General features: G+C 43.9%; 1 protein-coding gene across 1 annotated transcript in view; it reads right to left on the bottom strand.

Moving 5' to 3' along the window:
• The window catches only part of magi3a (membrane associated guanylate kinase, WW and PDZ domain containing 3a), a 99,820-nt gene that overhangs the window by 35,921 nt on the left and 50,200 nt on the right, over positions 1–13,699 (bottom strand). The window contains exon 2 of the mRNA XM_029507048.1: positions 3,481–3,597. Coding sequence (XP_029362908.1) covers positions 3,481–3,597 — 117 coding nt within the window. The remainder of the gene's footprint in view (positions 1–3,480; positions 3,598–13,699) is intronic.

The following is a 13,699-nucleotide window of genomic DNA, read 5'->3' as shown; positions in this document are numbered from 1 at the left end:
CAAAGAACATTCGCGTGTTCGCGATGAACGAATTCACAAAGAAAAGCATCTTCACCCGGGGCGGCTATGTGGGGGAGAGTATGCTTACCCAGGCCCAGATCTGGCTGGACAGTTGAGAGAGAAGACTGTTTAAACTAGAAAGCTAAGTGTTATTCGAGACAGAGTGCTGAGATGAGGAGCTTTGAAGCTGCCTATTCTCTCTGGAAAAAGAACATGCTGTTTGGTTTGTGGTTCCTCTAAAGCTTCTCTTTGAAGAAATGAAACAACCACATCGTACCAATGAAAAAATGAAAGCATCAAAACAAAGAAAAAACAAGAGAGAACCAGAAGTAACCGAGTCTATAGGGTTTACATGGTGAATTGTATAGCGGCTTAACGAAAAAACTCCGGCTCTGTCGGCGGCAGGTGTGAATTATATCGCACGTTCCCTCCAAATAGGTTGAACGCCCACTCAGCGGGGGCTAGAGAAACTATGTGACAAGCATTTCACAAAGCTCCCAGACAAACACAAACACCAACTGCGGCTGAACAATAGAGTAGGAGAGAGAAAAAGAAGGGACTGGGATTACTGGAACCAATTTCAACAGGTGGCTGTTGACGTGATATCTTATGAACACACAATAGATCTGATGGGCAACAATATTTGACCTCCACAGACGGGATATGATGTGTCATTAGAATATCTAGCGCACAAATCAAATTAAAAGGGGCTTGGTGTGTAATTGCAGCTTTAGATTCGCTCAGCTAACTTGCTGTGATAGATGTATGATTGTGTGTGTGCGACTCTCATCATATGAGCGATGATGGATGTCGTCCCGGTCTTCTCATTATTTACATCTGTCAATTACTGAACTGTGATTTTTCCCTCTGACGGTGTGGAAGCTGATTAATCGAGAAAAATTTACCCGACATGGAAACACTGTAATTTAAGTAGTAACATCATTTTAAATAATGAGTTTATTCTACAATCATTTTCATGGAAAATTGCACTGATATTGTATAAAGTAGAATCACTGAACCTCATACAGACGCAGAAAATTGTGTTCATGTTGAAGAAAAATGTGTGAAACTAATATATTATCAGCTGTTGTGCTGATGGAGTGCACTGGATAGACACTTCACCCACTTTTCTTTTTTTTTTTTTTTTTTTGTCAAGCTTCAGTTTGTATCACCAGGTTGAAATTAATTTCACTATCAAACACTTGAAAATCCAGTCGTTACCAAAACATATGTCATGAAAAGAGCGAATGAAACGACATTAATTCCATTAATGCAGCAGAGGGACAAGTGAGAAAACATTCCACCTTAACAGTTGCCAGTCGCCCCTTGACAGGAAGTTCAAAGTCAAAACAGCAGTCTGATTACTTCCTGTAAGGCCATTCAGCACGTAAGCGTACGGAAGACCACAATCATTTCCTTAAAGTGAGGATAACCACTCAAGAATGACAGTTTTCGGAAAAACGAAAAAACATTTTCAATGCTTAAAAGAAGGGTAATATTTAAGGCTAAAGCAGAAAATAATAATAATAATCGTCAAGTCGTGGACCTTTGCTGTGACTTGTAACACCTCCATTTATTTATGCACTTTATTGGACACTGTGGGGAAACACAGCCTTTATATGAAATACTTGAAACCTCACTTTTACAGTGTTGTTCTTATTTCTCCGTCACCGCAAAACTACAGTCTTTTGTCTCTGTGGCTTAGAAAACTTAAAAGGAAGCGTCCTAAATCTTCTCCAAAATGAGATTGAAAACAGAGGACTTTTTTTTATTATTTTTTTTTTATTTTAGGACTTTCTTTTTTAAGATTTCCTCCATAGGCCTATTTCCTGATTTTTTTCTATCTTGCAATGAGACTCACGTCGCTGATTGTTAGGCTGTGACAGCCGTTAATGCCCGAGGAAGGCAAAAGGTAGCTGGTGGTTGTGATTTAGCCAAGCATCAAGGATTTGGTGCTGCCCTGGACGCCTCGCTCTGTGTGTGTGTGTGTGTTTGTGTGGTGGAAGAGGAAAAGTCGTGCTGCAGCGGCCATTTGGGCTCCTCGCCGGGTCACCACAGCTCAGCGCGCCGCGGTCAGGTTGGCGTGATCAGAGTGGACAGGGGACATATGCTGAAGCTGCTGAAGTCTCACACGAGACACGCAATTTTCATGTTCTGGCAAAGAGCTGGCAAACAAGACGTCCATCGTAATACTTTAAAGCTCCTTTATAGGACACTTTCTGCATGTTTTATTTGAAAGGTTAATATCCGAAACACGACATATTTATGGTTGTTGCTGCTTAAAATCTTAATGTCATTTCACATCTTCGACTTCTCTCTGGAGCAAGGAAAGATAAATGAGCCGTTTTTAAGGACGCTTTTATTTTAGGCGATGTTGTGAACAGATCCTGGAAGGCTGCGTGGGGGGTTTTGGGGGGCTGAGCTTTAAGTTCTTCTTTTTTGTTTGCTCGGTGTGTGAATACAATCAGTGGGGATATCTTATAGAACCTCGATATACTTTATAGGTATGAAATCTTACTTTCACCAATATGGGACCTTCAACATCTGTGATCAACTTGGGGAGGAAGTGGAACACAATAATGTTCGGGCTTTAACTGCACACAGTTATGGCTTCACTGAATCATTCCTTCCTTATTCACACCAAAATATGGCTTTTCAGTGACTTGCACCTCATGCAAAATGCAAAATGAAAATACTTGGATAATAAACAATGCCTTGCACTGTGGCAAATTACAAATAAAGGTACAAACAAAAAAATAAAAAAGAAAACTCAGCTGTGCAATCCAGAGAATTCCAGCTGCTCTTTCATTTATGCCTGTCGGCCTGGATGTTCATTTTGAAATCACTGGAGCATAAAAATAAAGTAGTTTTGTCCCAGTTATTTATTATTCTACTTTAAAAGAAACAGTTGAGAGGACTCATAAAGGAAAAAAAACTAAACAAAACACACCTTGTGTGATAACAAAGGGAAAAAACACATCTCTTTGTATATAATACTTCATATATTCAGGCTCAAAAATCACATTTGTATTGACTTACATATAAAAACCAAGAGAGAGCGTAATTCCCCTCAATTCCAATGTGTCTTCTGGAGTCTTAAATCATGTTTTAAATCATGGTTGATAATTTAAAGTCAGATTCTCATAGGGCATCAGCATAACAAAATGTTGCTTTTGTGAACTGTGTTGAGATTAGGAAGGGAACAGCAAAATGTTTGCAACGCATTAATCATGAATTTTTGAAATTAGCTGGTGAACTGATGGGCAAAGAAGGGAAAACTATTTATATTGGCTTTTTAAATAAAGCTAAGTAAAATAAACAAATAAAAAATAGGATGGTGCAAGTAGTTCTACAGATGAGAACAGACCAGGCTCCATCTGGAGGGGTCAAAGGTCAGCGAGCAGAGCACAGACTAAGAGAGAGACAGATAATATAGAGAGAGAGGAGACTGAGAGGGCCCCAGGCTGGGGCGCTACTCACAAGGAATGGTACGCAGGTACAGGTTGTCTCGGATCACCTGCTGGAGCTTGTGGTCCAGGGAGCCCTTCTGAAACTGCAGGCTGAGGTAGTGACGCAAATCGGTATTCAACACCTTACCTGGGGGGGGACAGGAGAGAGAAATCCAGGTCAGTCTGACAGTTAAATCGCATACGAGGGCATTTACCCTGTAAAACACTCACTCCGACACTCATTCATAATCACCAACAACAAGAAGACATCGGTACGAGCCTTCAAATCAAACGGCTGCTTGTATCTAAGAAAGAAGAAAGTAAAGTAGGTGCTAAGTAGGAGAGATGTTTCACTGAATCTGTTGTACGTGATGAAAAATTAAAAATTTAAATCCAGACGTACGCACGACAAACAGGGACACAAAATTAGGGCAGTCGCTTGTGGGGAACAACAACTGCAGTTCAAGTGAAGTGCGAGGCTGCACAGTCATCTTGAAGATGATGGATAATTACTATTCTGCTTGGAGCAACACAACAACAGACAGAGGAAAGATAAGAAGAGAGGAGGAGGAAACAAAAAGAAACTCCCCCGTGTTTGATATAGTGGCACGCTTCCTCTGTGTGGACTCCAGCCAAAAGTGTCTCGGGAACGATGAGCTTTGTACGTGACGTCAGCTACATGGTGGGCATCCATCACCGACGCGCTCTGCTCAGAGTACACGAACAGCCTCATCCGGACACACAGGCAGTGAGGACCGACGTCCACCATCAACATTTTGAGGTGTTCTGACAGTTCGGCTCTACTTAAGCTCTCCCGCGTGCAAAAAATGTGCTATTGTTTGCCGCCAATATCTACCACCGACTCTGGCTGGCTTCTCAAGATTAGAAAATGTTGACAAATCAAAAATCAATCAGAAGCCAGACTGTGAGTATTGTCAAACTCCAGTTGTGACCTGTATTAAGCTACTGCAATCGTGGAGATAACGCACCTCCTGACAGGACACCTACTGTGGCTGTAAATGTGATTTTTTTTCCGCCCCCATTGTGAGTCTAATTCTGCAAGCTGTTAGCTAAACTGGTGATGAATATTTGATCATGCTACACAGTTTAGAGCCAGTGTGCAAGCCACTTCTAATTTTTGATCAACTGTATGCTAAAGAGTCACTGGAGACTTGCTTTGATTTCAATATGAAATATCTATTCAGCTCCATTTGAAGCTATTTGCCAGTATAAACACACACACACACACACACACACACACTTTTTTATAGCGACATGGTTCAAAACAATTGGCAGACAGAAACTGAATAGGAATTCTAACGAAGAGAAATATTCCAACAGTGATGAAAAATGTAAACGTGCCGATCCATCCAACGCGTCACACACTTCAGAAGAACCCTGAAACCTGAAGGATATTTGATTTATTTATTTTTTGAACGCCCATCATTAGCGGGATGCATCGCAGGGTAAATTTGGCTGCTGAGGAATGAAAAGCTATTGCCTACTTCATTTAAAAAATGTTGTGAATTAAATGACGTTCTCTTCTTCAGCAGGTGAAACGACCACCGTGGGGACTGTAGATCAGCAGCATTGTCAGCTGGCTGATTCTCATCCCTTTAACATCCATCAAAAAGTGGTTTTAAAAACATTTTGGGTTAAGGCAGTTTGAGTTTCTGGCTTATTGGGTATTCAATGCTACTCTTGACTTGGTGCTTTTGCTCTCCAGGCGCACACAAAAACTAATAATTCAAGCAATTTTTTACATTTCTCAAGCCTGCTAACTGCTCCGCATCTGGCCTGCTGCTTTACTTAAGTTGAAACAGTCCCGTAGCTGCAGCATGGCAGGAGTACAAGTGAGGGCCGCGGCCAAGAGAAGCACGGCTCTCTGCATTATGTAACTTTTTTTTTTTTTTTTTTTGCTGGCACAATGAATGCGAGGAATTTATGTCAACAATACAAAAGCTGGTTCTGGCTACGCGTTTCTATTTGAAAGCCACAAGCCTGGGGTCTGCGTTCCCAGAAGCTGTGAGACACAAAAAAACACACACACGCAAAAACAATACACATCCCGTTCCCTCCCACCATGTCAGGACTGTTCTCATGTTGCTCTGCCTCCGTCAAGGCTTCCCTCATAGTTGGGAATGACAACCTGGATGCATTTTTCACACGGTGCCTTAAGAGATCAGCTGGTTTCGGTGCGGACAATGAGGGGTACTAATTGTTGCCACAGGATTCCCAGGATTCCTGCGGGGCAGGGCAGATATTCCACTGGGTCAACAAAACCGTCTCTGTCGTACACACAAACAAAAAAACATGCAAATCACACTGTCTGCCCATGGCTAACTCCCACTCAAGTGCTTCCAACAGGGTAGTCTTTGTGGGCCGCCTGTCAGGTTGCGTTAGCCTGAAACATCATATCTCCAGAGATGGGGAGGGAAAAAAAAAAAAAAAGAGAGAGAGAGAGACATAGAGAGGAGAGAGAAAGAGAGAAAGTGAGGGAGCGGGAACTCTCCGATTCCTGCTAGGTTTGAAGGCAACACATCACCGGCCTGCCAGACTGGTAGTACGAGGCATGTAGGACACAATGGAGGCCTTTGTGCCTTGTCATCTGGTTATTACACACTCTCCCATCCATGGAGGGAGGGGGGGGAGACCACAGTTCAAGGACGGAGAATGATTAAAGGCGGAGTGAGGGCAGCGTGGAGGGAGAGGGGTTGTTTGCAGAGCGGAGGACAGATGATGGGAACTCACGTAGGATCTGGCCCCACCTCTCTTTCCTCACTTTCATCATCAGTCTATCGCCCCTTTTCCAACTGTTTGCCCCCCCCCAATGCTGTGGAGATTCATCAGCTCTGGCGGCTCCCCACAGGGCTGCTCACACCTATGTTGTTTGAGATCACTCTCTCAACAGCTATCTATGTTGTCTGCAACCCGCCCACCACACACACACACACACACACACACACACACACACTCCCCTTCTTTCTCTTTCTTCCAACTCTCACCACTTAACCTTTTGGTTTCTCTCACATAGCAAGCCTCTGATTTTAAACAATGTGTGTGGCTACATGTCGCTGCGTTCACCACAGGCCTTAGCTATCTCCATCCTGCCTATCAGGATCAGTCTAGATAAAGGCCAACCCATCCCCCCCCCCCCCCCCGACAAAAAAAAAAGCCTCGCTCCTAAATCTGCTATTAGTTTTCAGTCTCACACATATGGAGGAGGAGAGGCTTTGCTTGGATCAATAGTAAGAGACCTTTAGGATAAAGAGAAAATACAGTAAGAATGTAACTAAACCCCGACTGTTTTCAATCTCACACTCTCTCACACAAAGAAATGAAAACAAAGCACATGCTGCCCATCATCCTGGACACTTCCATTTTTGCTATCTGCCGTGGGAAGAGTGCTACTCTCACATCACATCTGTCATTTTCTACAACTGATGTCAAAAATACAGAAGTGCATCTAAAAAAAAAAAAACCCCAAACAAACAAAAGAAAAAAAAAAACCCACAAAGGTCTTTCATTGAGAGACAAATTGTTTAAAAGCTACAGTGCAGTCCTGCTGCTGTCATGAAACAGGGTGAGAGGTGACGAGTCAAAGCTTTTAAAAATGACCACAGGTATTTTACTTATTACTCATTTACTTTGCTTTTTTTGTTGCCAAATTGAATGAAAATAAAAGAATAGAGCAGCCATGTCAGCATCTCTGTGATCTCAAGATCTGATGTCAAGTTCTCAAAGTCAAGAGTCCTTAAGGGGGGGGGGGGGGGGGGGGGGGGCGTTGATCTCTTTACTGAATTTCATGTGTCACAGCCCAACACTTCCTGATGCAGCCAAATGGAAACCTCACAGCGTCACTAAAGATCATTCAGAACTACCTGACTGCATTCTGCAACATATCTGAAACACAGCAGCTGATAGATGCTAAATACTGAGCAATCACTTGAACCTACCAGTATCAGCACTGCTAGAGTTTGGCACAATAACCCCCAAGCCAAAGCAAAAAGACCTTTCTTTTCCTAAATCCCTGCAGCTCAGCGCAGTTTTTGGCAGCAACGGCATCCTCACTTCACCAGGGCCAAAACAAAAGACCAGCAGCACACACCCAGGCACCCAGCAGATAGGGAGTTAAATAACAATGGTGGCAATAGTTTCTGCTAAATGAGAGTTGAAGTAATGCAGAGATGTTACGATCAGGGGTGTTGGTGAGCGTCTAATGAGGCAATCCTCCGACGGCAGCGCAGTGCTGGAATCAGCAAGGAAGCTTCACCATCTGCTAATTACCACCTTGTTAGGTTCATTTGGCAACTCAGGCCAACATAACGTCCTGCCTCATTCTGTGTGACAGACATGGAGGGGTGGGGGGGGTCAACAGCTTATTGGCATCTAGGGGACACCCGCTTTCTCTGTAAAATGGCAGAGACGAGTATGATCAACTGTTCTGGCACGACTTCTCTCCAAAGAGTCACACAGATCGGGCTCCAGCGCCAAGCCTCCCACCAGGCCTGAGTGATGGTGGGGGAAATATTCAAATGCTCCTTCTCAAAGTGGAGGGAGCGTTTGGACAAAGGTGTGGAGAGTTTCCCCATCTGAGACGAGCTCTGTTGATCTTACGAGCACCGCTTTGACTGAGAGCTGTAATTGGCCAACAGAAAAAAAGGAATCAGTGTGAAGTCAATTAGCAGCTGCCGAGCCCGAGAGATTAATTGCATACGGAGGGAGGCTTTGGGATTAAATAAAAAAAATAAAATCATTAAGCAAAAAATATGAGATGAAGGAAATCAATGTCCCAATCACCCTTTCGGCCCCCCCTTCTGGTTACATGTATCTCTCTTGAAATCCAATTAATGGAGCCCTATCTCAACAGAAGGCCAGTCTCCACAAGCTGCATGTTTTGGCTGTGAAATTACTCATGATTAAAATCTTTCATCAAGGCTCTCTTTTGAAAGAAAAATGTGTCTTTTGCAACTTTGGCTTGAAACTTTTTCACCATTTGCGGCTCTCATAAGCCATAAACACCGCGTTCCCATTAAAACCGCAGAACACAGGCGAGATGATGGAGGAGAAGCAACTCGCCGTGATGCTATTTTGAGCTTTCTGGTCCACCAGCACAATGGTATTATCCCCACAGCCTTGGCAGAGCAGCACCTCTTCTAACTGGTAATTGAAAGGAATGCTCTTGCTACACATTGTGTGCAGGTTTAATGTTGGAGGCTTATTATAATCGATGTGATAATCATCGGCGTATCTGGCAATAGACACAGATGGTGTCCCAAAGCTCTCAGCATTCAGAGATACATTCTTGGCTGCAGATGGCTTGTCTGCTATTGTTGGCCGACCGTACTAAATATCCATTAGCTACATGTTTGAGATAAAACTGGCTCAGTGCATTCTTGGCGCATTTAATGGGACGCACCTATTCTGTTGATACATGGAGTGTGTGTGTATACGGTCTCACAACTTCAGACCTCGCATTAAATGGAGGCACCTCCCCCAGCGTTACAGCAACAGCAAAAGCAGGATTTTTTTTTTATTTTTTTATTTAAATAGTCGGTGGGAATTGACCTTGAAATTGCCCTTTCTAAAAATATTTTGGCTGAGAGAGAAGATGAAATGAAGCTGGGGATCGGGCATTATTCATCTTATCTGCCCCTCTTTGGTTCTTAGCTGGGGCATGAAGGTGAAACATCAGTCGCTGCCCCCCCGCAGCTCTCCTGACCATCCCCGTCCTGTGATGTGGCGCAGACTGACGGATCATGATGTTAATATCTCCTTCACTCAGTGTTCATGTGCAACTGCTTCCTTGAGTGCTGCAGTCTGCTGGGTCCTGACACCACTTCTGCAGGAGTTACGGGGCCAAAACAGAAAAAGTGCTGACTTTAGTTAGCCCCCAACTTTTCCATGTTGAACTCCATTAGGCCGCTTCATTGATAATCCTCCGGTCTAAAGGGTCGTTTGTCGCAGCTGATGCAGCCGTGAAGTCTCTTCAGCTGCACAAAACGCACCCGGGCACGGAGGATAGTGGCGTTTTTTTCCGGTTAGGAAACCGGCGGACTCGATGTCCCGACAGGCTGGAGTTTGTGCAACCTCCACAAACGCAATAATTTACCATGATAATGATAAATGAACGCAACACAACACTACTGAAAACACTGGCTCTCTGACTCCTAACTACCTACTCCCACACCGAGCCTGGCATATGGCTCCCTCTGCCTACGTCATATGACGGGGTGTTGAAAAAAAAAGAGAGCTGAAAACTCACTTTTTGGACAAAATTTGAACTCTCATGTCTTGAAAAAAATTTTTTTTTTTAAACCTTTTCAATTTTCACTTTTCAAAGGGTATTTTTTAGACAAGATTATATATACATCTAAAAGAAATTTAACCTGCAGTATGCCCTTTAATATGCTTGCGTAGGCATTATGACAAAAGCTACAGATCTTGTCAGCGACATGAAAAATGACTCACTTCAGTGTCGGCCTCCAAACAGAGTACAATTCAATACAGAACCGACAACAAAACACGCAAACCTCAGTTGTCCACTACCACTTAGGCTTTACTAAGGCATAAATTTACGGGATTATAACCAGGCAATAGATAGACAAGAAAATCAGAGAGGAGGAATGAAAGAGGCAATAAAAAGAGTGAGATTTATTTTTTTTTTTATCCCCACCAAAAAAGGCACCTTCAGGCTTTTGCACCTGTCTTTTTAGCTACCGGTGTCTCTTTCATCTCGAGGCACCAATATCCCAGCAGCTCTACTCCACTCCAAAACACCGAGCTCTAAACCTCTAACAGCGAGGTTAGCTCCCTTGTGAGGCATAGAGACCAGATAAAATGACTGGATAAAAAGAATAACACAGCAGCAGAGTTTCGGGTGGGAGGAGTATGGTTATCTCCGTTTGTGTGTGTGTGTGTGTGTGTGTGTCTGTGTGCACTCAGCACAATTTCCTCCTTATCTGTGGTGCGGAGGCCGTCTGGATGGGAGGCAGAGAAGAAGAAGAAGAAGAAGAAGAAGAAGAAGAAGAAGGAGCTCTCGCTCTGTGTTTTGCATCATCAAAAAGATGCTGCAGTTTTCCATGACTGATTGAGAAGGAGGGATCAAACGGTGGACCACGTCGGCACGATTGACTGATCTTTACATCCCATTGTATGGAGAAGAACGCGAGGGGTTTGATTGTCACCACGGCAGATCAGAGAGAATGGAAGAAGCTACACGGGAAGAGATAAATCGATGTATTATTGAAGCATCAGAAAGATAGAGAGGAACTGTACGCAGAGGGAAAGAAGGAGCATTACATTAAAGACACTGAACTACACATCTTTAATTAGATGATCGCATTAGCAGCAGACCCTTCAGTGTGTCTGAGGAACAGCGATGGCCGGTTCTCCTTAAGTTTCAGCTCCAGAGCAACAATCGGTCTCTGCAACCCCGTTGGATTACAATTCTGCAGAGCAAGAAAAGTAATGCGCCCTTAGCCTCAATAACTTGGGCTGTCACTGACAATATGGTCCCGATGCATCAAAGAGAACCACAGTGGATGCCACCACCCCCCCCCCCCCCCCCCCCCCCCCCCCCCAACCCAACCTTGCTCTCTCATTCTGTCTCTGCATCTCAGACGCACATTAAAATACAGCTTCAAATATTTTTAAGGAATTCTGAAAACGCTCCTAACGACGCCGTTACATGTCGGCGATCGAGCAATTAATGAGCTGGTGACGATTGTCGGTGTTCGCTGGGTTGACAAAGTGAGAAGAGGAATTTAGAAGAGACAGCCTGAGGTTTTTCTCCACCCCGCCCCTCCATCTCTGGACCTGCACTGTTGTGTAATCATAAGGCCTTGCATATATCCGCGTTTAAGACTCCCTTCAAAGACTGCGGGCTGTCAGCAGAGACGCCTGCTCATAATATACAAAACTGAGCAAAGGGCATTGTGTTGGGAGGAGCTGCAGGCGCTTGTTTGATGTTTGTGTCTCTTGTCGCTGTGCTGACCCACATGCGGGCTCCAGTCTCGACTCGCACAGATCTTCAAATGGCTAACTGCTGACACAAACGCACACTAGGGCTAGATTTGCATACGTTAGCGCTGAAACAATTTTTTTAAACAATTTGAATAATCGATTAGATGATTAGTTACTGTTAGCCGTTAGTTGGTCTTTTGTAGCGCTCCGCTTTATATAACTGACTTGGATTTTATTTCATTCTACAGAATTCATCTTGAGATTGAACCCAAATCTTAATAAATCATAAAAAAAAAAAAAAAAAAGATTGTCTAATGCAGTTTTGGTTTAAAAGGAAAATGATGTTGAAATTGGCCATCTGACTTTGAGATATTAGCACACGCTTTGTTTATCTCGTGACCTGAATGTCGCCATTTTATGTCTCAGGGTGGACGTTTGGATGTCGCAAGATTTTGGTAACACACACAACTTAAAAGCAACAAAATAGCGATGTCACTGCCTGGATATTAGACGACGTCTTGACATTGAATTCAGGTGACCTGATGTCAAAACACTACATTCTTTGAAATTCCCATGCTTGACAGCATCGGTGGCAGCCCTCCGACTGCGGGGATGTTGACCTCAGCAATAGCAACGGCTCAAACAGTCCCAAACAGGGTCTATTTATCAGCTTTTCTGTTCCTTTCGATTAAAATCACACCATCGTTGTCAGTTATCAAGTTTGCCCAGTTGTCTTTGGAATTGCAGATGTTTTGGACTCTTTCTGGGAAAAATCGATCTGCTGAAGGAGATCATCCAATGCAAACAAGAAAAGATAACATGATATTATAATCACATCATTCACGTTCACGGCTGTTTCCAAGGTAAAGAATGAAATTTAAGTCTCGTCCTTGAAGCTAAAATGGAAATCCCCACCATTACTTGCTTAGTAAGCTCATCCAATACGATCAAAAGACCCAGAACTCTGAAGCGTCCAGAAAATATTTGCAAAAAAAAAAAAAGATATTGGCTGGTCTTTCATTGTTTTATCTCAACATTGAAGAAAGGCTGCATTCATTCTTTTTCACTGAAAAACATACACACACAGTCAGAGCTTGATCTCTGTCGTCCATCTCCAGAAGGTCAGGCAGGGATGGTGGGCATGAAGAGAAACCACCCATCCATCATGTTCCGCAGCCCGTGGCCTCTGAACAGGATGCTCGCCTATCAGTGAAATGAGTCAGCAGGCTGGACCTCCGTCATTTCAGCCCCCACATCCATGTAACATCCCTCATACTGAGAGGGCTGTATAGGCTGTGTGTGTGTGTTTGTGTGGAGATAGTTTGGTGGTTTTGCCAAACACGAAGGAAAGGTATGTGACTTCATCTTGGTGGAGTCTATACGGACATTGTTTGGCCATTGGATACTGACATTTAGTCCGTGATTTATCTCCACCTCTTTGAAGGAGCACACAAGGCGCTTCTCAATGAACATGGCAGATGCCCAGGAAGGAGAGGGGATCCACATCAGTCACTCACAGCAGATGAAAAAGGCTTTACTGGGCAGACGGCAGTTTGTAACCTCTTTACAAACACTGAATGTCAACTGAAGCAGTTTTTTCTGATGACTGGAATTTGTATACTTTCTGCTGTCGCACGGCAGACGTTCATTTTGTTCAATAAATGATTCTACATTCATGACCGACGGTGTGACGGAGGAGCAGGTGGCACATCAAAACCAGCATCTGCGTGCTCGCCGCCAAGACGGACGTAAATGGGGTTTGACCGAATCGGCCGACACCTTACAGAGAAGCACCGCAACATGTGGAGTGTGTGTCGTTTCAGGCTAAGTGTCACACAACAGGAATGGCATATACATGAACTCAACTTCTGCAGACGCGCATCCAAAGCGCTCCCGCAGGGCGCATTGCGGCGGCTCAGGAAGAGGCTGTGACTATACGCTGGGAGGAAGACACACACATCTGTTAGATCCCCAGCCAAATGTTGTGATGTTCCCACAAAAAAAAAAAAAAAAATCCCCAAGCCAAATCTTATACTTATTAGCATCTTTGAAATATCAGGGGCTTTCCGTCAGGTATGAGCAAGGCGCACACACACACACACAGAGAGAGAGAGAAAGAGAGAGAGGCGCATTAATGACACCGAGCCTGGATAGGTGAGTCACAGCGTTGTGCAGATCCAGAGCTGATTAAATAGAGGCGAGCCTTCTCCCTGTTGATCCTTTGTTATTACAATGATGTCAGAGAGATAGCAGGCTGACGCTTTCCGGAGCCGAGAGGGGGCGCT

Source organism: Echeneis naucrates, chromosome 7, assembly GCF_900963305.1.
Source record: "Echeneis naucrates chromosome 7, fEcheNa1.1, whole genome shotgun sequence".
Classification (NCBI taxonomy): Eukaryota; Metazoa; Chordata; class Actinopteri; order Carangiformes; family Echeneidae; genus Echeneis; species Echeneis naucrates.
Note: the sequence above shows the minus strand (reverse complement) of the source record. Positions and strands in the feature narration are given on the sequence as shown.